Genomic DNA, 25,813 nt, shown 5'->3' on the forward strand with positions numbered 1-25,813 from the left:
AATGCATGTCCTTTTTGTATACGAAGGATATGCTGTCAGCAGGATCTAAAAAAGATTAACCTGAAACTGAAAATAAAACACAACGAGCGGGATGTGCTTTAGTCCTGAGTGCTGTAAGGACTCTTATCCTTTGACTGCTATATGCTGTTTGGTACGTGCCAAAGGACAGCAAAATTGAAAGTGTAAATGCAAATTGTATTAAATGATGAATTAATTGAATGCATTGCATTGATTATGCTTTTTAAAATATAATTTATTTATTGTATTCTTGTATATATATACTTACATACACAACTAAATTCAATGATGTATGTCGTTTGTTTGTTTGTATAAGTAAATGAGTGTGTCTGCATAAATTTGTAGGTACCTTAGGCAATACATTGCAAGAGACATGAGACATAGTATATTTTATATCTGTTTGTTCATCATTTAATGCTAATTACATTTATTTAACATACGTATTTATTATTATGTGCTATATGGTATATGGGGGTGTGTGTATGATATTGAGAGAGATGTGAAGAAATGAAGCAATATGCATTAAGTATGGATAAAGTGATGTTTAAATATATATATATTATCTATATGTGTGTAAATGTATCTATAATATGCCGTGAGATTATAGCGTCATTGTAAAGTTTTCTCTAACGAATGAATGATGAGTTTTGTTTAAATATACATAGATATCCAGCTGGGTTGTCTTATATACAAGTTTTGTATTAAATATAGCAAATTGCTGTTAATTAATGTTTTTGTTGTTACACACGGCATCGCTTACGTGCTATCTTTTGGATACGTCATATGTATGTATTGCATGCTGCTTATAACAAATGATAGTTTAAACAAAAATAAAGCTCAGTTTGTTCAGTTGAGATTGCGGCAAAAAAAATTATGAGAAATTGTGAGCTGAACTTAGGCATAAAATTTACAAATAATTACGTATGCTAAGCTTAGACTAAACAGTAATTTTAGTTTGCTGTTCTGTTGCTAAATATTCGAACGAAATCGAACGAAGGCCACACATGAAATATAGAAAATCGAAAATTTTCACAAATGCCGCAAGAGTTGCTGCAACTGCATGTTAAGGACAAACAATTCACTAGGACACATAGAGCGAGAGAGAGAGACTTTAGTGCTTGTTGCTTGTTTGTCTTGGAATTTTTTTACATTCAGCTGCAATTGGAATTGGTCTGTGCGCGTTGCGTTTTCAGTGAAACAAGAGCTCCTCGTCGGGCTCCATGTTATGCCAGTTCTATACGTCGCTCTGCTTGGCATTGGTGTTGATAATGAAGGCGCCGTTGATGTGGCCATTGCCATGATGTGCCTTGCCATGCGGCGCATACAGATTGGACAGCCCGTTCTTGCCATTGGCAATCATAATCGCTGTATGAGGCGTGCCGCCATTAAGCTGCGCCACCAACGGATTCTTGGTGGTTTCACCAGGCGGCGTAGTGAGTGGTGGCGTAACTGGCGAGGGCTTAATCAGTTCCAGCTTATCATCCGTGGAGCCTTTCATGGCGGATTTGATAAGCGCGCCAGTGCCGCCCACTGGTGAGCGATGTGGCATAGCATAGCGCAGCTTATCCCAGAACCAAGGATCACCCCACTTCAGATAGGTGTTCATTTTCAGATAGCCCTTGATTTCATCATCCAGCTGCTCTATGTCGCCAATGTCTGCATATATGATGACAATAACACGCGCGCGTCCTTCATGCAAAGCTGAGCGATGCGCTGCACGAAATTCCATGCGCGCCCAGTCGGACTCTATAAAGTTGGGACTAAGCACAATGATGGTGCGTCTGGAATCCGCTACTGAGCGCATTATATTCTCGGGTATGAAGCCACCCACAAGCCAATCGCGCACATGCACGCAGAGATTGAATTTCTGTGGTCCATGCTCCAGCTGCGGCACCAGATGCTGCTCAATGAAGCTTTGATCTTTATGCGAGTACGAAATGAATGCATCGAATTTCTTGTCCTTGTCCAGCTCCTTTTCGGTAACCCACCAAAGGCATATATTATGCGCATATAGCCATATCTTAATTTCAATTTGATATTTGTAGTATAAAGCGGCAGTGGTGGCTACCAGGCAACCCGCTAGAGCGATAACTACAATAACAAAGATGAGCAAACTCTTGGGATGCGGGCAAATGTCGTTGGTGTTGAGCTCCATTAAACGCGTGGGCAGCTCCGCATCGGCGCAAAACATGTCCGCATGATCCGTAATATGCTCATAGTTGAGTTGAGTGTAGAGCAGCAAATCGCGCGCTTGGCAATTGCAAACCCAAGGATTAAGCGAGAGACTGAGCGAAAGTTTTTGCGAGCTATTGAAGTAGGACAAAGCGCTGGCGTTGAGCTGCTGCAGCTGATTGCGACGCAGGTCCAAATATTTTAAATTTCGAGGCAGCTGCGCAAGCTCCAAATGCGTTAAATTATTGCCCGCGATATACAAACTGGTAACATTAGCATAGCCTGGCGCATCGCTCGCCGGCAGCTTGAGCAGCGTATTGTTTTCAGCATAAAGCTCCAGCTGCTGCAGCGATTCAGGCAAACGCGGCAGCTTGGGCAGCTTAGTCAGCGCTGCATTGGAGCAGTTCACTATCAAAGTGTAATCCACAGTGCGCACTAGACAGTCGCAGTCGCGCGGGCAGCGTCGCTCAGCAGGATCCTCAGCTTGATCGAATTTGCACAGCAGCTCGCGTGGCTGCACTGAAGCAAGCGGGCGACCCTCCAGCGCGCTTGGTCCTTGACAATACAACTGATCCGTATATGTGACCAGCTGCTTGGCATACTCCAGTTCAATATCGCCGCGCACAACTTGCACAAAACGCTGCAACGTGCAGTCGCATAGCAGCGGATTATTATTCAAATCCACCTGCACCGACTTGACGCCATGCACCAGCTTCAGTCCATGTTGACTGCCCGAGAAGCTGCTCTGCTTATACAAATGCACATTGCGTATTTGATTGTGACTCATGTTAACTGAAACATCGAACAGCGACACGAAATCCAAGTCCGAGTAGTCCAAGCGACTAAAGTTGTTGTAGCTTAGATCAATTTCCTGCAGCTGACGCAGCGCGTACTTCCAATCGCTAAACACAATCATAAGCGAATTGTTGCGCAGGTTAAGCGTCGTTAGATTGTGTAGCGGAGCAAAGGGCGAGCCCACATCAGCGGACACGCTGATTGACAGTGCAAATACTTCATGCAAATAATGACGATTGAGTTGGCCAAGATCATGTTGACGCACAGCAGCGATTATCAGATGTCTACCACAAAACGGCTCTTTGTGCGTGCTGATCATGCTTCTCAGCTGACATTGTTGTTCACATTATCAACGCCTGACGCAGACTTATGAGCAGCACATATTACGTGATATCCATTACGAGAACAGTTATTGGCTGTAGAACGAAGATAAAATAGAACAATATAATAAGGGATGTAAGAATGAGAGTCTTGCGTTCCATTCAAGCCTAAACAATAGATTCAATAGCTAATGAACTGCCATTTGTCTTGTATATTTCTTTGTTTTTGCACGCTTCTGGAATGGCACAAACAATTGGCAGCTAAACGATTTAAATTTTCGATTTTGATTCGCCTTTGTTTATAATTCATAATTCGCAGCTGTCAATTGTTATTTGTTTCGGCTACTTAGAAGAGTTTGCAGTTTTGATTTATATATAGTTTGCGATTTGGCACTTGAACGCCTGGAAGGTTAATTGCTGTTAAGCGTCTATTAAACTATTGATTAATTTATGCATAATGCGACTGCGCTTAACGATCAGACATAACATAGCGTGGGCTGTTAAATTACTTGCAATATCGGTCAATCGCAATGCCATGAGGAAGTTAATTTATGCGCAAGATCTAACAATAAGTTATGGTACATTAGTTGCGCTAAAAATAGCAATAAATAGCAAATAAGCTGATTAGAATAAATGCTATTAAATTAACAGACTTAATATAACTAATTAATGAATAACAATAATAATTAATAGCGCAAACAGTTAAGCTTAGTTAATAGCTTAGCTTGACTGCTTGCTTTTAGCACTACATTAAGCATACGCACAGTGTGCTTTTAGTCTTGCACTAAGCTTTCAAGCAAAGCTTAGCTTAGCTTGTGAATCCACCTTAACTGCTTATTTAGCTGCCTTAAAGTATGCAGCTGCTTTAAGCCAAGCTTACATAACAAATTGCAAAAGTTTTTGCGGCATAATTTATGGCAAACAATTTATTTGTTGCTTGCGCAATCGCTGCCAACGCATGAGTTAACAATTTTTGCATGCGTGAGTGACCAGCAGTCCATTTTTTGTTTAAAACTCATTTACATCTGAGTGAACTGCAGCATTTGTCTTACGTGGAGTGACGTCTACACAAATCATCATACGCAATGTTTGAGCTCATAAACGGCTAAGTGCGTTAGCTGTTAACAATGTTGGCTACAAACTGTGCCAAGGGCAATTTCGCTTATGATTGATTTATAAAGAGGCGTTGGCAAGAACTGGGCTTGGCTCAACACATTGCGTATACGTTAAAGCAAATACTGACAGTCACTCGCAATCAGTTCTTAACAAGAGAAAGAGTTTGGCTAACTGCTAAACGATTAAGTCATAATTATAAGTTTGTGGCTTAACAAATTCTTGTGGGTGAGCACTTTGCCGCTGGCGCACAACGTTTAATTAAGCTACAAGAAAAAAATCGCATACTTGCGTATATATAGAAATTTATAGATATTTTTTAAATTTACATTTGCGTGTTTGCGGCGCAGAGCAGACTGCTCAATATTAATTGGCATTGCTGGGGAAATTACACCCGGATGAACGAGAACTTAGCGCTAAGCTAGCGTTTGTCATAGGCGGACTAGCGACTAGTAACTTGGTTAGGCTAATGAAACTTATGTTGACTAAGCGCAGAGCGTGCCAAAACTTTTGACAAACATAACAAAAGCGTGCGGCAAGTCATAAATCAAAGCAAACAGCTGCAGTTGCAACTAAGCAACAACAATGAGCGCACATAAGACACACTTTTAAAACATTAGAGCAGCCGTCAAAGTGCAGCGCTTGGGTCGTGTGCTAGGGCAGACAAGTATATGTCCAGCTGCCAAATCGAAGGTCTCTTGCTGTTAATTAGTAGCAGCCGCAACAGCAGCCCCCGCCCTAGCCCTAGCCCTAAGCAGACTCAAGCATTGCTCAATGCAAGTTGCAATTCTGCTTATACACTCTGCCATTTATATAAGACAAGCGGGTATATTAAAGCTGCGCAGACAATATATTGTTAATATAGCTGCTATTGATTACAATCTTTGTTATCAAAGTGTATACCAAACTCAGCATTCCTTTGCTTTAGCCGCACACTTGTTTAATTTTTTATTATTTCTGTGGCTGTTTCTTGCTATTTTAAGCGTTAACAGCAACACTGTCTCAAGTATATTGACTAAATGACTGATGCACAGCGCTGCTGACAGCTTGTGGGAATTGAGTTAAGACTAAACTTTGTCGCCACTGCCACTGGCGCTTAGCTATATTTATTTATTTACTTTTGGGCCGACGAGAAGTGCACCTTGAGTGCTGCCAAGTATGGAGAACCAGCATTCGCCACTCTGCTGCTCCGGCTGCCTGCCATTTATTTAGACATTATGGATTTATGGTTGCGCCAAGCATAAAATCAAGCAGCAAATCCCCCGTGAGGAATTTCCGCCTGTTGATTTATGGGCGACCCAAAGCTGATTGATTTGACCCCATGCTGGCGGCAGTGGTTTGCCTCAACTCAACTTTAGCTACAGAACAACAACCAAGCAGTTTGCAACTGCTGCTGGGCCTCGCACCTTTGGCGCATCTGCCGGCGCTAATGACCGTCGCCATTTATCATGGACGCGTCAGCTTGGACGCCCCACTGAAGGTCAGGCCTTTTGACTACTAATTGCTGTTTGTTGCTTTATTGTTGAATATTTCGATTTACAAAAGAGAACTTCTCTGTAAGCGGCTTGGGGGAAATACTTTAGGCTAAGGTATTACTAAGAAAGGCAGCACTACGGTTGCGCCCACGTTGCTCCGTCTAGAAGGTAAAGGGTCTGGCGGGCTTATTGTAGTTGTAACCATCGGGACCCAGCGAGCCGGCGTCCGTTGGAATGGGCGCTGGCGGAGGTCCGTAGCCAGGAGTTGGTGCAGGAGGTGCGGGTGGCTGATAGGTTGGTGGTGCAGGAGGCGCTGGAGGGCGTGGCTGGTAAGTTGGTGGAGCAGGAGGTGCAGGTGGCTGATAGGTGGGTGGTGCAGGTGGCGCTGGAGGGCGTGGCTGATAAGTAGGCGGCGCAGGAGGTGCGGGTGGCTGATAAGTTGGTGGTGCAGGTGGAGCTGGTGGGCGTGGCTGATAAGTAGGAGCTGGTGGTGGTCCAGAGGGAGGCAAGTACTCCGGTGCGGGCTGCGTTGGGCGTGGTGCTGGTGGCTGAGGTTGCGGCTGCGTGGGCGGTGGACCATAAGAAGGTTGTGGTGCTGGTGGGCGGGGGCTTGGGGGCTGTGGCTGCGTAGGTGGTGGACCATAAGATGGCTGTGGTTGAGTTGGGCGTGGACTAGGCGGTTGTGGCTGAGTGGGCGGCGGGCCATAAGATGGCTGTGGTGCTGGTGGGCGTGGACTAGGAGGCTGAGGCTGCGTAGGTGGTGGACCATAAGAGTGACGTGTTGGCTGTGTGGGCCCTGGGTGGCGTCGGGCCTTTTTTTTTGAGCGTAGGGGCGTTGGGCTTGGGTGGTTGGCGTTGATCAGGCGCAAGTACTGAGGGGCGGCCACTGTGCACGCGGCTTACAGCGTGGCTAGGCCTTAAATAGTTCCGGCCTCCGTCATTAAGACACCAAAAAGGTAAGGAAAGCGAAACAACCAGAACCGATTTCCTCAACCAAATTGAGTTTTGTAATTTTTTCTTTTTTTTTTGAACAACATACACACAAGCATAACATCTTTAATGGTGTGTGTGATTTTCAAGGCTTGCTAGGGTTTGTTTTGTTTATGTCTATGCATTAGCGATCCCCAACTATTCGAAATTGAATGGACAATAATTTTTTTCAGTGCAAAAGTTGACAATTAAATTTTTTCTCATTTGTATATGTGTGTGTTTTTGTTCATATGCATTAGTGAGTGCCGTAAGCAGCGTTTAAGCACCACTGCTATATATAATAAAACTAATTATTTGTTACTCTGTATAATTTAAATATGTATAAAAAATTAATATATTAAATATAAAATAGAACAGAACTTTTGAGCTAAACGCATATGAATATTTTAAACAAAAATTGCGCGATTTCTTGTATTAAACTTTCATATTTTCTTCACACAGCCTGAAGGCCTTTGTTGCTCTGGCTATAGAATTTAATTCTAGGCTACAATTAAAATAAATAAAATGTACTTCATTTTATAAATAGTTAATTTCATTATGGTTACTTCAACAAATTTAGCTGCTTCCTCTTTTGGGTTCTTATTTCATTGTGTTTTTATTTTTACTCTTCACTCACCTTGATATTTCGGTAAGTTGATTCTCAGCCAAGTTGAGCGTCTCCAGCTTGCTCAAGCGATCGAATATGCCATCGGGTAAACTGCTCAAGCGATTTCTATGCAAATCCAAGTTAATTAAATTCACTTGATGCTGCAGCAGCGTCACAGGCAGCGTCTCCAGCAGATTATACATCAGTGAAATGTCCGTAAGCGCACTCGAGTTGTCAATGAGATCGCCTGGCAGCGAGTTGAGCTCACAGCGCAGATAGAGCGTGCGCAGCTCTGGCAGATTAGCGAACAGACGCGGCGGCAGCGTTGGCAGCGCTGCGCGATTATTTTGCAGCTTAATCTGCTGCAGCTTCTGATTGTGAGCGAAAAGTCCTTCGGGCAGCGAGCTAAAGTTGTTGCCATTGAGATTGATTTCAGTCAGATTGGTGAGCAGCGCAAAGACATCGCCACGTAGCTCGACAATGCCGTTATTATGCAAATCCACATCCTTCACCGAGCTGGCGCCTTCAAAGTCGTGTTTGCTTAAATTGTGCAGCTGATTGCTCCACAAATTCAAATGCAGCAACTTGTGCATATTGTAGAAGAAGCCGCGTGGCAGCTGCCGCAAATTGTTGCTGCCCAGCTCGAGAAACTGCAGATTCTCCATATTGGCCAGCAGACGTGTGGGCAGCTCGCCCAGATTAGCGGCACGCATGTCCAGCCAATTCAACTGACGCATATCATGCAACAAATCCTCGGGTATGTAAGGCAAGCGGCGTGCGGCAAGACGCAAACGCTGCAAATGTTGCAGGCGTTCCATATGCTTGCGTGTGAGATTCATGCCCAAATCATTCGCTTCAAATATGAGCACCTTGGTGTTGGTAATGCCCAAATGATCCATTATACCCGCAATGGGCGTATGAAAGGGCAAAGGGCAACGACGTATCTGCACCATATCTATGCTGCCAATGTTGAGCTGCGGCATTTGCTTGTAGCCTGTGGCATCCGTGATATTGCACTCAATCTGCACTGCCGAACCAGGTCTGATGGTAATCTTAAACTGCGGATGATAACTGTTGCCCGGGCAGTTGAGTTCGTATTCGGAGAGCGAGGGTGCGCATTCGCAGGAGGATATAGTCAAGTCTCTGCATTCATCACGCCCAAACAGCGCCCAGCTGCAGCTGAGCAACTGCAGCAGGCACAACAGCAGCAGCGCGGCTGCTTCAAGGCCACGCATCTTGTTGCTTAAATAACTAACTGCAAGTAGAAAAGAAAAAAATGAAGTTTAGTTGTGAGTGCTAAGCAGCAAATTAAATTAATGTAGAATGTATAGGCTGTTAAGCTAAGTCATAAAATAAACAGAAGCTAACAGCAGCAGTAGCTAAACTGAAACAGCAGCAGCAGCTTTACAGAGGGAGCAGCTTAACAGAAGCAGCAGCTAAAGAGAAGCAGCACCTTAAGAGAAGCAGCAGCAGCTTCACAGCAGTAGCAACTTAACAGACCCAGCAGTTCAAGAGATCAGCAGCTAACACAAGCAGCAGCTTCTTAGCAGTAGCAAACTTAACAACAGCAGCAACTTTACAGAATGAGCAGCTAAACAGAAGTAGATCTTAGCAGAAGCAGCAACCAAACAGAAACCGCAACTTAACGAAGATGAAACTTAACAGATCAGCAGTTTAACAGCAGCAGTAGCTTTACAGACACAGCTGCTTAGCATAGTTTGGAGTGTGAGTTAAACACGAGAAATTGAATAAGAATTGCAAATTAAATAAAGATCGTTTTGCTTTAACTAAGTTTAGCTTATTTTTTTAAATATATTAGGCAAATAAATATTAAATAAAATACGCGCTACAGAAATTAATAAAGACGGCGCTTAAATTAAAAGTAAGGCACAAAAGCAGCAACTGTCATGTGTGTGGCTGTGTGGGCTGTAACTCATTGTTGCATGCAACGTATTCAATTTCGCTCGCACTCTTTACTTTCTTTGTGTGTGTGTGTGGCAGCTGCTTAAGCCTGCAACTGAGCCGCTTAACGCGCTTGCAGCTGCCACACGCTGTGGCATAATTACGGTCAGTTGCGACAGAGAGAAAATTCATCAGTTGTATTTTGTTTAAAGTCTCAGTCAAGTCGCTTGAGCTGACAATTTAATTATGCCCATTAGAAGTATTTTTCTGTATAGAATTCAATTAAAAGTTTTAGCTTTTTACTGTTGTTGTTGTTGTTGTTGTCACTTGGCCATTTTCATTTTGGCAGCCAGCGTCTTCGTCTTGGCCATAAATTTGTGTGTGCCGCTGACAGCTGCTTGGGCTGAATTGAAAATTTTGATAAGGCAATTTAATTATGCGCGCTGCTGTAATTTGATTTTGCCAAATTTTTGCTGCCCCAGGCGGCAAAAATTATAAAGAAAATTTAATTGAGCGCAAGCTATGAATGAAATTTGATATTAAATGCGTATTGAACTATAAAATTGAATGCTAAGCTGCTGAAGCTAAAGCAGCTTATTAGCTTGATACAAATTATTGCATTGCACTAAGCCTAATTCGTAGCTTTAGCACGAATTCGGTGTCTGCTCAATACCCAAATGCAAATCCATTTAAATCTCAACACCTGATTCGTAGCCATGTCTTGTGTTTATTCTAAGCGAACGACTTTGCTGCTGCCAGGCCAACTATTTGTATTGCCAACTTCAATTTCGCATAAAACTTTAAGCACTTGCTGGCATGCAAAGTGGAGCAGGGGCAAGGCACTTCCTGTTGCCGTTGCTGGCTGCTGCTGGCTGCTGCTTAACGGCCACAAAGTTCTGTTTTGGCTTTTAAATTTAGCTCTCTTGGTTTTATCTAAACAAGCTACTGCCTTGCCACAGGCTTCAGAGCTTGATACTCTCAGTTTGCTGCTGCTACTGCTGCTGTGTAAAGATTTTAAACATTTATATTCACTTAAGAAAATTACTTTTAGCTTTTACGCTACGCCGGCTACGCCGTGTAACTAAAAACCTGCAACGAGCCTCCGTACAAACAAATGTTGGCTCGCTGGCTGCTGCTTCTTCTTCTCTTTGCATTGTGCGCTTTTGCAATCTAATTTAAAGCGAACTTCGTGTTGACAACTTTTGCTTGTTTTTGCCGCCTCGTTTCGAGCCCAAGTCGAGCCAATGTCTCTGGCACATATTTAATGAGGCCTTAAGCTACGCAATTTGTGTCTGTGTGTGTGTGTGTGTGTGTGCGGCAGCTGGCCTCTGCCTCATCGGCACCTAATTTTAGCACTGTTGGCAATTAAAAATAACTGTTCATTTTAAATGTTGCACACACACAGACACAGAGACGCAAACACAAATTATAAAGTCATGTGTGTATTTTCTTTAGCTGCTCGCATTTGTCTGTTTTAATTAGACGCTCACTCCTCACCCCCCCCAGCCTAGTCGTTAATAAAGGCTAACAAAGTTCTGCCGACGCGCTGATTTCACACACACATATGTGTGTGTGCGTGTGTGTGTGTGCCTGGCTGAGATTCCATCCCGAGCGCACACAGCGTGCGCATTTTTGCACTCACGTGCTCTTTTCCGGTATGTAACGGTACTAAATTCATTAGGCACACTAAATTACAACCACAAGGCATGTGGCATGATGAGCGGGAGCGACTCCTGTGCATTCCACGCTTGGAAGTCGTAGGCGCCATGAGTTCAGCTTAAGGGAGACTTGTATTTTTTATTGCTGCTTACACACAAAGTGCTTCAATGTATGTGTGTGTGTGTCTGCTATTAAATAGTCGCCGTCGTTGCCGTTGCCGTTTTAGAAAATTGGCTTTCGCATGCCTGCGGTGCGCTTTATTACTGCAAGCGTTGCTGGCAACAACAACAACTAGATGAAGTACAAAAACAATGGCAATATAAACAGGCACGCCATTAAATGCTTAAATTTCTTAATGCCTGACAGTTGGATTAAGGCAAAAGTGTTTTAATGCGCGTATTTTAATGACGTTGACATTTTCAGCAAACTGAACGACGAGCGAGCGCGTCGCGTTTGCTTCGTTGAATTTTCCAATTTCGCTGCCGTGATGTGCAGCAGCCCCCAAAAAAGTATGCTATAAAAAAAGTAAAGTACAGTGGAGCGAGACTAGCAACAAACTAAATGAGTGCGAGGCATTTATATATAATAACAACAAATATTAACAGATTTAGAGCAGCAAACGTTCATAATAGCCAGCACTACTCGTAGCTTGGCTAAACATGCTGTAAACGCATTCATCAATCAACTTGACTAATTACCAGAGCAGAGCAGAGCAGAGCAGCGCATTAGCCTCAGACTGCGACTCTCCTCGTTGATCTCACTCACATATGCGCGCTGCTGGGGCCACATCAAATTCACAACTTTCTTTAATAGTTGCTTATTGAAAAACTTCAACTGCAGTAGTCTTTGCATGTGTGTGTGCTTTGCTTGCTTTTTTATTTTCAAAGTCTTATGTGCATGTTTTTACTTCAATTTCAATACTTGGCAACTTTTGCTAGTTGTAGCGCTTGGTTGTTATTTTTGTTGTTGAGCAAACACATGCCAAACTGCCAGCAATGTTCAAATGTAGGCGTGGCCATGTTGTTTCCCCCCATTGCTGTGGTGCTGTGGTTTTGGTTGCTGTGATCCATAAGCACTTGTCTATATTGTGCTGCTGCTGCTGCAGCTGTTCGGTCCTAAACAAACAAACTGTGGCACTAAACCATATTGAAGTGCATTGGCAAATGCGCATTGATGCAGCGACGCTCTCAACATAGAATATTGGCAAGCAATCTCACACTCACTCACTCACTCACTCACTCGCTTGTTATTGCTTCATTTTGTGTTGTTAGTAAATAAACAAACAAACATTCAGAGAAAGAACAGCAAACAACGCGCTAAGCAATTGCTTCAAACTTAACTCACGCATATGTTGAGCATTAAAGTCAAATGAACAATTAATGCGGCTTTAATTACAGCGAGCAGTCATTAAATCAGCTAGCAGTTGGCCTAAAGCATAGCATTAAGTTCTTGGCTTATCGCTTGGCTGCAAGCAAAGGCAGCTACACTGAGCGAAAGCAATATTAATACTAAATTATAGCAGCAGATATAATAATAAATCATAAATGCAATAAATAGTGCATAAGCAATTGAAATAAATAAGCCTTATCAAATTATTATATTCATTTCTCAGTTCAGTTCAGTTCTTGGCTTATCGCTTGGCTGCAAACAAATCCAATGCACTGAGCAAACAGCAAATTTAAAATATATATTCATAATTAAATTAGTAAATAAATGCATTACATACTTAAAGTAGCCCAAACTATACTACAGACTCCGCTTAATATTAACAGCCTAACGACTCTAGCTATAACATAAACTGTTAAAAGCATAACATAGTATGTAAGTACTATTCACTTCTTGGCTAATTTGCTACATAAAGTGATCGTACTAAAAGTGAACTGCTGCAAGTTTTATTAAACTTAAACCCAAACAAGCTACTTATAAAATAAATAAAAAATAAAATAATGTAAAAATATAATAAAAGTAAAATAAAATAAAAATAAAATAACATATAAATTAAATATAAATAAAATAAAAATGAATCTAATCAAAGCTGTATACTTGCGTCATATCTAAATCATTTCATAATCAAAGTCATAATTGTAATTTCGCATAATTCTTTAACTATTAACACTCGCTTAATGTCATTATCTTGCTGTTAAGCTCTCTAATTTTAACTAAAATATTCATAAGCAATATGCATTGAGCCATTCAACATCAAGTCGAGGCAGGCAGTTGTCGTTTAGTTTAAATTAAGCCAACTAATTGTACGTTAAACTTGTTTTAATGCCTTATTAGTTTAATGCCCGCACATTTTCTTGCTGTGTAGCTCAAGCAACAGCTCTTACTAGCTCCCCACTTCTCCCTCCCACTCTTTCACTTTGTAATCTGAGCGTCTGCAGACCAAAAAACTCGCAACTAAAAATAACTGCAAGCTGCTTACGCTATGACGCCTTCGCGTCCATGCCACAGCAGCCTGCGGTCTTCATCGTTGTTGTTGCTGTTGTTGCCCCAAGGCGTTCAAGTGTAAAGACGATTCGGTTGTGTGGCATGCAATTTTCAACTAAAAATGTTGCAATTTTTATTACTTTATGCACACGAGCTGCAGTTGTTGTTGCTGCAATTGGAGCAGCAGCTGTTAATGAGAACTGCTGCTGCCAAATGAGCTAAAAGACAAAGACAGAGCACAAAGTCAACTTCAAAAGCCAGCGACAAATCCAGACACACATAGATACAAATACAGTCACACTATGTTAATGAGCGCAAGCTGTTGCAAACTAAAAAGAGGCAACAAAGACAGCGAGTTCAAGTTGCAAGTTGCAAAGGGCTTAGCAGCTGATTTGTTGTTTCTTGAGTCGCGCCACATTTGCTGAAAGGCAGCGCATTGTTTGCAGTTGCAAATAGAAAGGCGCTGGCTTTGAGTTTTTTTTTTTTAATTTCATTTTTCTTTGGGCTTTGTGCGCTGCGCTTGGGCTTAGGTAGCAGTTTGCAAAGTGAAAGGCTTTGTAATGTCATTTGTCTGTTAATCATGTTGTCTATAAGTTTTTTTTCTCGTAGCTGAAGAGAGAAACGAAAGCACAAGAACTTGTTGAGCCGTAGCGCAGTTGCCTTTTGAATAGGCTGACACTTTGGCTTTGGCTTGGGTTGGGTGCGTGACGCATTCACGTTTAATGTGCAGGGCTCCATTGTTGTTGCCTCTTCCTCAGCTGCTTAATGGCAACGCAGCTGCTGTTGTTGCTACTGCTGTTGCTGCTGTTGCTGTTGTTATTATTATTGCATGTTATTGTTGTCCGCATTGCGGGCTCACATTGCTGACCAAGGAACGCGCGTTCGCTCCTCACTGTCAGCCCAAGTTGAGTTGTTTACTTGGCTTGCAGCTCTTGCTCTAACCAAAGTCGCTCAAATTTATACAAGCTAACCCCAAGTCTTGACTATATATAACTCTTAGTTGTTGCTTTGTTTAGTTGCTTGTTAGTAGCTGCGCAAATATTTTAAGTAGAAATTGTTTTTGCACTTTTAAGGCGCCGACAGTTGCTTAAGTTTAACTTTGAGTTTAAACAAATAAAATGCAAGTGCTGCAGTTTTATTAATAACTTTGAACTAGCTTTGCTCTCTCAATTGCTTTTGCTAATCATTTCTGTGTCTTGTTTAACTTGCTTTAGTCTGCGCTTGCCACAGCCTGCAGCAGCAACACACGCACACAAATAAACTGCAAAAATAGATTTGAAGTAGCTGCACACGTTCGTCCCTTTATCCAGTTGTAGCTGTAGCTGCAGCTTAGTTTATTATGCAAGTCGTATTGTAAATAATGCAGCATAATATTCAACTGACAGCCACTGTGGGGTACACAAAGTGGGCGTGGTCACTCGTACACTTCAATTACGCGCTGCTTAACGCAGCGTCCAGCGCCCTGCGCTTGTACATGACCAACTTTGGTTAACGCCGCCTTTGGCGTAGCAGCGTCTTCTGCTCTCAGCTCTGGGACTCAAACTGGTTCTACAACTATTTAATGCTCTGTTCTCTCACTTGCTTTTGGTTACGCTTTGCTCATAATTCGCGCTTTTGTTTTATTGCTGTGGCTACTTATTTTTCAAAATTTCAGTCACGTTTAAAGTTGTGCGCGTACCTTAAAAGACTCGCACCATTTATAGCGCTAATTATTTTGTAAGCTACGCTCTAGTCTTGTTCTATTTTAGTTAGTCAATCAAGCTGTCACTTAGGCTTAAAGTCAGTCAGCTTAGGATTTATATTTTGTGCTATTTTTGTGGCCTGTCAATAAAACACAAATATTTATGCATTAAGCTCGCATACACACACACATATACACAAGCTATTGCTTGCGTCTAGCGCTTTGCAATTTATTTTATTTATTGTTGTTTATGCTGCTATATTGAAATTCCATAAATATGCGCATATTGTCTGCTCTGCTCTGCTATTTATATAGATATTAACATTAATCATTAAGCGCTAGCTACTTAAAAATATAAATCGCTGCAACAATTCGACAATAAATAAAGATTAAAATCTCTGAAATCTGAAAATGTGCATTAAAGTGCTGGACTGCACTTCATTTCAATTTATGTGCGTATTTATGGTTACAACAAAAATGTAAAAATATAAGTAAAGCATTGCGCGCGCGTATAAATCAAATAGTGTTGCATTTATATTTTTTATTCAGTGCTTGAACGAAAAATGTCATGTTTCAATTGCAAAATGATGCAAGTTACTGTAGTGAGTAAAAAATCCAAATTACGTATACGCAATGTGGCTCTGCATTGTGATTTTTATGCATGCGCATTCACTTTTTGCTGCTCACACTCTTTTTTTTTTATGGCCATTAAATCAGCAGCAAGTAAATAAAAAAGACGAAATAACCTTCAGTCGTTTGGTTGGCAAGCAAGCAAGTGTTATATAGCCTTTGGGCTGGGTGTTCACTGTACGCGCACACGCACACAAATGAAAAGCACAAATGCCTGTCATAAAAATGCGAAAATTCGCGAACAGCTTTAGCTTCAGTTTCTTTAAATAAAATTCATGCAGTAAAATGTTAAGCAAAGCAGCAAAAAAAAAAGAGAAATGTTAATAAACATTGTGTAATATTTTTACATTATAAAAAATACAGAACAAAGCTGAAAGAAAGCAAAAATGTTAATTAATTAAATTATTATATTAAGTGACTTATAAGACTTGCAAATATTAAAGAAAATACAGAAAAATGTTAAGCAAAAGCAGAAAAAAAAGCAAAAATGTTAAATAAACATTATCGCATTCTATTTTTAGTATTAATATTTGGCTGTATATTTTAAAAAAATTGCATTATATTTTTAGTACTAATATTTATATATATTTTAAAATAATTGCAGCAACAAAACTTCTATCTAATGAAAAGCTGCATTATTTTATTGCTAGTCTCTGTTGATTTTGCTGCCCACATATAAATTTCTTTCATAATTTCATTAAATGCATAATGTTAAGCTTACACAAATGTTAAGCAGAGAAATGTTAATAAACATTGCATTATATTTTTACAAATAATAAATGACTTATAATAAAAATTCTGTAAAAGAATTTCTACTAATGAAAAGTCTGGGCTAATTTTCTGCTCTTATATGAACTATAGAAGGTTCGAACTTTAAGCGCGCTTTAGCTTAATTTAAAGCAAACTTTATGCTAATCAACAATTGTTATAATTATATACGAAAATTCAATAGGCTGTAATGTCGACAACAACAGCTGGCAATTGGCTTTTAATTACATTTTAATATTTAGTTGTAACACAAAAAAGTTACGCATAATTATAACAGCATACAAGCTTAGCACACACACACACACTGACTGTGTGTGTGTGCCGCACAATTCGGTCGTAATTACTTGCCACAAATTGTCGCAGACAGGCGTCAGTTTGCACACGCTGCAGAGCAGCCACAATTTGAATTTATTTTATGTTAAATGCGCATAGCATAGAAAACACAAAATTTTTAGTAATATGCATAATAATAAGCCATAAACAAAATGCAGTGAGTGTGGCTGTGTGTGTGTGTGTGTGTGTGTGTGGGCGTGGCAACTTTGCAATTATTTAATGCATGCAAATTTCATTTTAATGAGCCAAGCGTGTGTATGGCTGTTAATTATGTATCTATAGCGCTGTCTCGCTCGCACTCGCTGTCGCTCTTGTGTTAATTTTTAATTTTAATTGCAGTCGCTTGTTTGTAATTTTTGCATAATTATGCGCGCATGGGCGTATGCCACGCCTACACTTGATTGCACTTGGCGCAAAACTAAACGCGATAAGCAAATTAAAAAATTGTTGTTAATAAATTCTGTCGACAGCTAAAAGCCGCGGCCATTTATTTATGCAATAAATTCGACTCATTTCAAATGAGCAGCGAGCGGCGAGCAGCGCTGCTGCTGCTACTGATGAGCGCTGATGACTACTGAACGCTGGATAATGCATTAATAAATTGCGCTGCAATGTAATTGCAACACACACACACACTAACACATGCGTGTAGGCGCACATTTGTTTGTTTTTAGCGCTGCTCGTGTCTGCGCGCAAATTCAATTAAGTGGGCGTAGCCACGCCCAGCCGCTTGACCGCTGCATGTAAATTGGAGTTTTGCTGTCGCCTTCGCTGCTTTTTTTTTTTTTTGAGAGAGTTTTGTAGTTTTGCTTTGCTCTGTTTGTTACTCTGGCGCCAAAAACCAAATTTAATTAAATTCTTTAGCTCTTTGAGCAGCAACAGCAACAGCAGCAGTTGCAGTTGCATTGCCCACACTTGGCGCATAATTTGTCTAGCACGCTTTATTTTGCTTGCCGAAACTAAACTACGCTACGTATACGTAATATATATGCATGCATAGCATATAAATTGCACAGCTCAAGAGTTTATCTTGCTGTTGCACACAACATAAACAAAAGCAATGCTAAATAAACAAACCACAAGCAAGAACAAAATAAAATAAAATAAAATTGTTTATACTTTTAGTATAAAGCGTGTTGGTTTGCAATTAAAGCTGCTGCTAAAATAAAATATTACGCATACGCATGGAAATAAACAAGTTAAGCAGCAGCGCATATATAACGCATACGCACTTATAATAAACAATAAGCTATTTACATATTTATAACAAATTGTTGCAACTTACCTCGTTTGTCTTCAAATGGCAACTGCTTTGCCTTTTTTAATTGCTTTGTGCTGCTGCTTTGCTCTACAGCCTGCTGTACATTTTTAATTTACAAGTAATTTGCTGTAAATAAAGTAAAAAACAAAGTTAACATGAGTTAAATGCAAAATAGAATAAAACAAGAGGGTTGAGAGTTGAGAGTTGACTTAAGCGCGAAACTTATTAACATTTTAAATGAGCGCATGAAAAAAATGACTCGAGTTTGCACACATGTGTACAAGTGTGCGTGTGTGTTGGTGTGTGTGTGTGTGTTGGTTTTTATTATGGCACTAATTATGTCATACATATGCAAAAGTGGCTAACAAGGCGTCGTCTGCGCTCTCAAGTGACACAAGAGCGTGTAAGCCACTTAAAAATTTTAACGCATTACCCTAATGTCTATGCATGTGTGTGTGTGTATGCACTAAGGGCGCGCATTAGTATGTGTGTGTATGCATTTAATTTAATTAAGCGCCCGCCACGATTTGCAATTCAAGTGCAACTTGTTGAAAAAACCCCAAGCAGCCTTTAGATATTTTTTTTTAATTCCAAGCTTTGATTAGCATATTAATGCCAGTTATGTAAACTTAACTACAAATACTAAAAATGCCAGCTTAGCTTTGTGGCTAGCCGCACACAGAAAAAACAATTTCAACTTGGCAATTTAGTTAGCAAACAACAACAAAATTTGTGCTGCTCTTGCGAGTCCTTTTGGGGTCAAATTGTGTGTATGAGAATTTTGTGATTGCTTCAAAGACAATTACAAGTTTTGTTACGTTTTTGGGCTCAATTTACATACACACATCATAAATATGAAATCAAGCATTGTTTTTCTTTTTAAATAAATAACAAACAAAAGTCTCTGCTTCAGTTTTGTTTAATTGCTTGCTACAAATGCAAATTTGTTTGTTGTTTATTAAAAATTACTTCACAATGCGAATATGCAGCGCTCGGTTTGCATATTTCTTATAACAATTAAATGCGAGTGTGTGTGTGTGTGGCACAAATATTGCACAACAAATAGATATATAGCTATATATATATAAAGCAATTTCTGCTAGTGCATTGTGCTTGCCACATTATGTTGCTGGTTGCAATCAGCCAAGCATGCAGCTCAGCTCAGCTGCATGCAAAAAATTTGACTGGGGGTTGCTTGGGCTGCCTGTCTAGTTCATTCATGTGTGTGTGTGTGTGTTGCATGCATTTTCATATTGAAAATCACTCAAGTGGCAGACCGACAACAAGCGCGTTTTGTCTCTATGTGTGCGTGTGTGTGTGTGTGTGTGTCTGTATTCTATGCCAAGTCAAACAAAAGGCTGCAGCACATGTTAATTTTAATCGACGCACACACACACACACATAGCAACATAATGAGGCGCTGCCACATGCCGCATGCTGCACACTCTTCTAACTGCGTCGCTGTTGCTCGCTGGGCAAGTGTAGCTGCCATTCGTTTGCTTTGTTATTTATTAAATTTCAGCATGTTTTTTAAATTGCCGCACACACACACACACAGACGCGCGTTGCATGCAACAATGCTGGCTGGCTGTCCTGCTGCACACATAATTCCATTCTACACACACACACACACACATACAAGTGCACACTCAGCTGCTGCTGCTGCTGCTGTTGCTGCTTTTGTTTTTTAGTTTAGTTGCTAATTTATTTGAGTATGTGCATTTGGGTTTGTCTTCTATTCATGCAGCTTCCACTCGCTCTGTCTCTTTCTCTCGCTTCTGTCTCTCTCTCTGCGCTTTTGTATGTCATTTAAGCATTTTTTCTATGCTTTTGTGCATTTAGTCCCTTTTTTTGTTTAGCTGTGTTGCATGTTTTTGAGCTTGCATCAAGGCTTGCTGCTTGGCCAAATACTCTGCCACGTTTGCTTAGCAAAGCGTATCAGCTAGTCGAGCATTGCTCACGCGCTCTCACTTCATTGGCAGCAAACATTTAGTTATCAAATGCGTTGCTGTTTAATAAAGCGTATCAGCTAGTTGGGCAGTCAGTCGTTCTGACATAATTTAAGCTTTCTAGTATATGTTTCCATATATGTTCTCACTCTCTGTGGTATTTAGTTATCAAAAGCGTATCTGTTAGTCGCGCATGCTCGCCTCACTCACTTCATTTATTCTTTCTAGTATTACATGCTGTTCGTCTTTCCTTTTTTGTTTAGTTGCTGTTGCTAATGCGTTTCTAATTTCTCAGCAATGCTCATTTACCATTTGCTAAGCAAAGCGTATCAGCTAGTCGGTTATGCTCACTCATTTATCTTTTCTTTCTTCCTCTTTTATTTAGTTGCTGTTGCTTATGCTGTTCTAATTACTTTGCCATGCTTATTAACAGCTGCTTAGCAAAGCGTATCAGCTAGTCGAGCATGCTTACTTGCTCTCACTCCATTTATTCTTTCAAGTAATTCTTTATTTGTGTGCTGTGTGCTGCAACTAGGTCTGCTGCTATTATAAATACTCTCGTCACGTTCTAGTTACATTTACTTAACAAAAGAGTAGCTGCTAGTTGGGCATGTTTGCTCGCTTACTTTATATTTCTTCGAGTATTACATGCTGTTTCTCTTTTCTTACTTAGCTTAGCTGTTGTTGCTAATTCTTTTCTATATACTCAACCCCACTATGTAGCAAAGCGTATCAGCTAGTTGGGCGCTTATGCACTCGCTCAGTTCAGTTACTCTTGCTAGCATTACTTGTGTTTAGCTTTGCTGGCTACTCTGCCACTAACTCTGTTGCATTTACTTAACGCAAGCGTATCAGCTAGTCGTTCTGACATAATTTAAGCTTTCTAGTATATGTTTCCATATATGTTCTCACTCTCTGTGGTATTTAGTTATCAAAAGCGTATCTGTTAGTCGCGCATGCTCGCCTCACTCACTTCATTTATTCTTTCTAGTATTACATGCTGTTCGTCTTTCCTTTTTTGTTTAGTTGCTGTTGCTAATGCGTTTCTAATTTCTCAGCAATGCTCATTTACCATTTGCTAAGCAAAGCGTATCAGCTAGTCGGCGCCTCACTCACTTCATTTATTCTTTCTAGTATTACATGCTGTTCGTCTTTCTTCCTCTTTTATTTAGTTGCTGTTGCTTATGCTGTTCTAATTACTTTGCCATGCTTATTAACAGCTGCTTAGCAAAGCGTATCAGCTAGTCGAGCATGCTTACTTGCTCTCACTCCATTTATTCTTTCAAGTAATTCTTTATTTGTGTGCTGTGTGCTGCAACTAGGTCTGCTGCTATTATAAATACTCTCGTCACGTTCTAGTTACATTTACTTAACAAAAGAGTAGCTGCTAGTTGGGCATGTTTGCTCGCTTACTTTATATTTCTTCGAGTATTACATGCTGTTTCTCTTTTCTTACTTAGCTTAGCTGTTGTTGCTAATTCTTTTCTATATACTCAACCCCACTATGTAGCAAAGCGTATCAGCTAGTTGGGCGCTTATGCACTCGCTCAGTTCAGTTACTCTTGCTAGCATTACTTGTGTTTAGCTTTGCTGGCTACTCTGCCACTAACTCTGTTGCATTTACTTAACGCAAGCGTATCAGCTAGTTGTGCATGCTCATTTATTGCCAGTTCAGTTATTCGTTCTAGCATTGCATTTGTTTAGATGTGTGTGTTACTTTGCTCTGGCCACATTAACTTAGCGCAAGCGTATCTGCTAGTTGGTCATGTTTACACACTGACGCTCCCACTTCATTTATTCTTTCTAGTATTACATGCGCTACTTCTTTACAGTTGCAATGCATTTTGCTGCTTGCATATTTATAAACTGTAAATTTGTAATTACATACGTGCGCCGTTCGTGCCACACACACACATACATAGACACACTGCTATTGTAGCTATATCTTTTACAGACTGCACATAATTTGCGCTTGGCTGCCTTTTGGTTTATGCGGTGCAAACAATGCTAATGAAAGTACACAAAAGCAGCAACGAGTGGTGGCAGCCACCGCAGTTGCTTCTATGCTTTGTTTTTAAGTTGTTGCTGCGGCTTCGATTTGCCATTATGTGGCAAGCAGCAGTAGAGACTGCGCTTTTTTCTAATCAACTTTGCCAACCGCAGGCAGCGGCAGCAGCAACAAACGGTAAAGCAGTTCTAAGCATTCTTTATGTGGCGCTGTTCTCATTCTCATTTCACGTTACTTGCCACATTGTGCGGCGTGTTAATTGCGTCTGTGTCTGAAAGCCAAAAGCTGCACGCATTAGCATAAGCAGCTAACGCTAAACTTTGCTGCCAAAGGAATGTTTATAAATCATTTTTCATTAGCAACACACGCGCGAAAAAACAAAGCATAAGCCAAAAGCGTTGGGCATAGACTTAATTGATATATATGAGTGACCTTAAAAAGGAGCAAGAGCCACGCAAGCTACAACTACAGCTTTGTTGCATGTGCTGCTTCGAACCTTGAAAGATTCGTATTTTATTTTAACCTACTTATATATAAATCGCTGTAAAGCAAGCAAATGGCGGTAAGAACTTTTAGTTTGCTGCTGCTTTTTGCGCGCTGCACGCTTTGTAATCAACAATGTTGGCGCATAAATACTGACCAGGCCAAGTTGCAAAAGAAAATAAAGTCAACAGCTTCGGCGTCGACTGCGTTATACCCTACATAGATTTATATATGCGCTGGTCATACCCCTAACGTATTTTATGGCGCTGAGTATTTCGCTGTGGCGTTGACAAAAGTTGCCGCGTACTCATTACGCTGGGAAGAGAAAAAAAAACAGTGGCAACAACAATGTGTTGGACAGCTGACGCGGAAATTTGCAAGAGCTTTAAATTAACAGCAATTGTTGGGTAGTCATGTCAAGGGAGCGCGCAACTAGGGGGGGCGGCTGGTGGGCGTGGGCGTTGTCAGCTGTCAACGTCTGGACTTTATTTTATGCGCCGACAATTTCTCATTATAAAAATTAAGGCGCCAGCGCCAGCAACAGCAGCAGGACAACAAACAAGGACCTCAATGCGTTTGGCTTGGTAGGTGGAAATAATAACCAAAAGGGGGCGGCAGCTGAGCAGAGCAGAGACAACGGCATGACAAACAAGTTTGCATAAATGTCAACTGTCATGCTTGAGCGAAATTTGTTTCCAGCAAGCTATATATATATATATAGTACTATATAGTGCTGCCAGCTGCAGCAGCAACAAAAACACAAACACTGTCATCAAATTATTAACTTTTAATGGAAAAGTTGTTGCAGCGCTCATTAGCGCCATCTAGCGAGTGTTATTGTCAGTTAGTTGCGCTGCTTGCTGCTGCTTCGCTCTTGAGATAAATCACAGGCGTCGGCTGTCATTAACTTGCGATAAATCTGTCATAAACAATGCCGCCGCCCACACACACACACACACACACACACACACACACAATGGCAAATATGCAAATCAGTTGAATAACGCGTATGAAAATTGCATTGCTCGTTGCTCATTTAATGCGCATTGTGTTGCCAAAGTGTTTGCTTTGTCTCACTCGCTCTTCCCTCCCTCTCTCTCTCACTCTGTGTGTGAAATTTTAGGTGACATGTTTGCAAAGCCAAAAAATTTATGTGCCACGCTGTTTGTGCAACACGCTGCTGCACATTCAATTTTGATAGTTTAAGCCGCGCTTCAAACTTTTGCAATTTAAGCAGCCAAATGAACTTTAAATAGTTTTTTACTCATATCGTGGCTTTAATGACTTAATTTTGGTACGAAAAAAATACAAAACATGCACTTAACAAATTACAACGCAGTAAAAATTACAAACTATAAACAAATTTTGGGGCAAAAGACGTTAGCACAGAGTGAAAGAGCGAGAGAGCGAGTTGAGTTTACACGCTATGTTTTGAGTCTAAGCTAAATATGCAGCGGGCTAACGTGACGTATACGTTATAAGGCTTCAATTACATAGCAGCTGGCAGCTTTAGCTTTGTTGTTGTTTGTTTGCTGGCTGCATTGACATGTAAATGACCTTTAATTGATGGCCTCGTGCATTGATTGAGTGAGTGCTGCATTTGCCGCTAAGAACTTGCCACAAACACAGACATGTGCCAATTTGCATTTTGTTGCAAACCGCAAAACTTTTTTGCGCGCCGCCATTTTGCCATCGATTTGATTGTGTGTGTGCTGCTGATAAAATATTTAAACGCTTGCGTTGTGGCATCAACAGCAACGAGGCCAGCAGCTAGGCCAGGCAAAATGAGAAATTTAGCGCGTATAAAAAGCTAAATCGTCGAGCTACAATTTTAACTCAAGTACACTGAGCGAAAGTAGTAAGCAAAGCTAAGCTAAGGATATGAATGTACATAGTGAAATATATAAATATAAATGTGGCAGCTATAGGAATAGCTAAACGTATTAGGCAGTGTTAAAAAAGAGCGTAAAAAGCAATTAAAAGGAGTTGGCAGAGTAGCTGAGCAATAAACTTATAAATATAAGTATAAGTAAAAGAATATAAGATTAAGTATAAGCATAAATTTAAGTATTAGTATATGACTAAATATAAGTATAAAAATAAATATAAGTTTAAGTATAAGCAAAAGCAAGAAAGCGAATCGTGTCAAATATATAAGAGTGAAGCTCATTTAATTGAAAACAAATTAGAGCTGCTTAGAAGTCAACAAACTAATTTAAAATAATAAACTTAAGTAGAAGTATAAGTAAAATTATAAGTATAAGACTATAAGTATAAGTATAAGCAAAAGCAAGAAAGCAAAGCGTTCATTAGTTGAGAATTAATTAGAGCTGCTTAGCAGCCAACAGACTAATTGAAAAAAAGTAAACTTAAGTAGAAGTCGAATTATAAGTATAAGACAAGTATAAGAAGTATAAGCGAAGCGTTCATTCAGTGTAGTTCATTTAATTGAAAATCAATTAGAACTGCTTATAAGCCAATAATATGTTTATATTATAAACTTAATAATAATAAATTAATAAGTGGCGCTAAATACAAAGCTTATTGTTATTAATCAATTTATAAAGCATTAAATTTTAAAGCATCACATATCGACGCATTTCTGCGAGTGTATCATATGTCGCTTTTTATTGAATTTGAAATGTTGATGCAAACTTCGACTAAAGTCCAACACTTAGCATCTGCATGATATTCATGATATATAGCATGATATTCGCTATAGTTATAAAGCTACAATGATTTAATTCTTTGATTTTGAAATTGCTAAATTGCTATGAATAAATTGCCAAAAGAATTGCATTTAGAATTTGAATTTTAATTTAAAATGCATTTAAAATTTACAACAAATATAGCATTTAATTTTAATTTAATTTTATTTTTTTTTTTGTTTAGGGCTATAACAGAATAAAATTATGAGTAAATTGCTAAATTGCTATAAATAAATTTGCGCAAAGAATTGCATTTAAAATTTAAATTTAATTTAAAATTTACAACAAATATAGCATTTAATTTTTCGCTATGTACAGCTATCAATTCTATAAATTTAAATTAAATATATAAACATTTCTATGCAACAAAAGCACAATAAAACTTTTCTCTAAGTGCAGCTGTGCATGCTTTAGCTTATAAACTAAAATATATAATTATAAGTCTACAACTAAAAGAACTCAAGCCTAACTAATAGCTGCTAATTTAAATGCTGAAGCTAATTTTGCTTTCAATTTTGCGCTGTGTAGTTTG

General features: G+C 39.9%; 1 protein-coding gene across 1 annotated transcript in view; it reads right to left on the reverse strand.

Moving 5' to 3' along the window:
- Positions 1-254: 254 nt before the first annotated feature.
- The window catches only part of LOC108604201 (protein toll), a 45,295-nt gene continuing 19,736 nt past the window's right edge, over positions 255-25,813 (reverse strand). The window contains exons 2-5 of the mRNA XM_033294031.1: positions 18,158-18,259; positions 7,500-8,724; positions 6,096-6,377; positions 255-3,305 (exon numbers count right to left, since the gene is read on the reverse strand). Coding sequence (XP_033149922.1) covers positions 1,253-3,305; positions 6,096-6,377; positions 7,500-8,704 — 3,540 coding nt within the window. The 5' untranslated portion in view covers positions 8,705-8,724; positions 18,158-18,259 and the 3' untranslated portion in view covers positions 255-1,252. The remainder of the gene's footprint in view (positions 3,306-6,095; positions 6,378-7,499; positions 8,725-18,157; positions 18,260-25,813) is intronic.

The sequence above is a fragment of the Drosophila busckii genome, chromosome 3R, assembly GCF_011750605.1.
Source record: "Drosophila busckii strain San Diego stock center, stock number 13000-0081.31 chromosome 3R, ASM1175060v1, whole genome shotgun sequence".
Lineage (NCBI taxonomy): Eukaryota > Metazoa > Arthropoda > Insecta > Diptera > Drosophilidae > Drosophila > Drosophila busckii.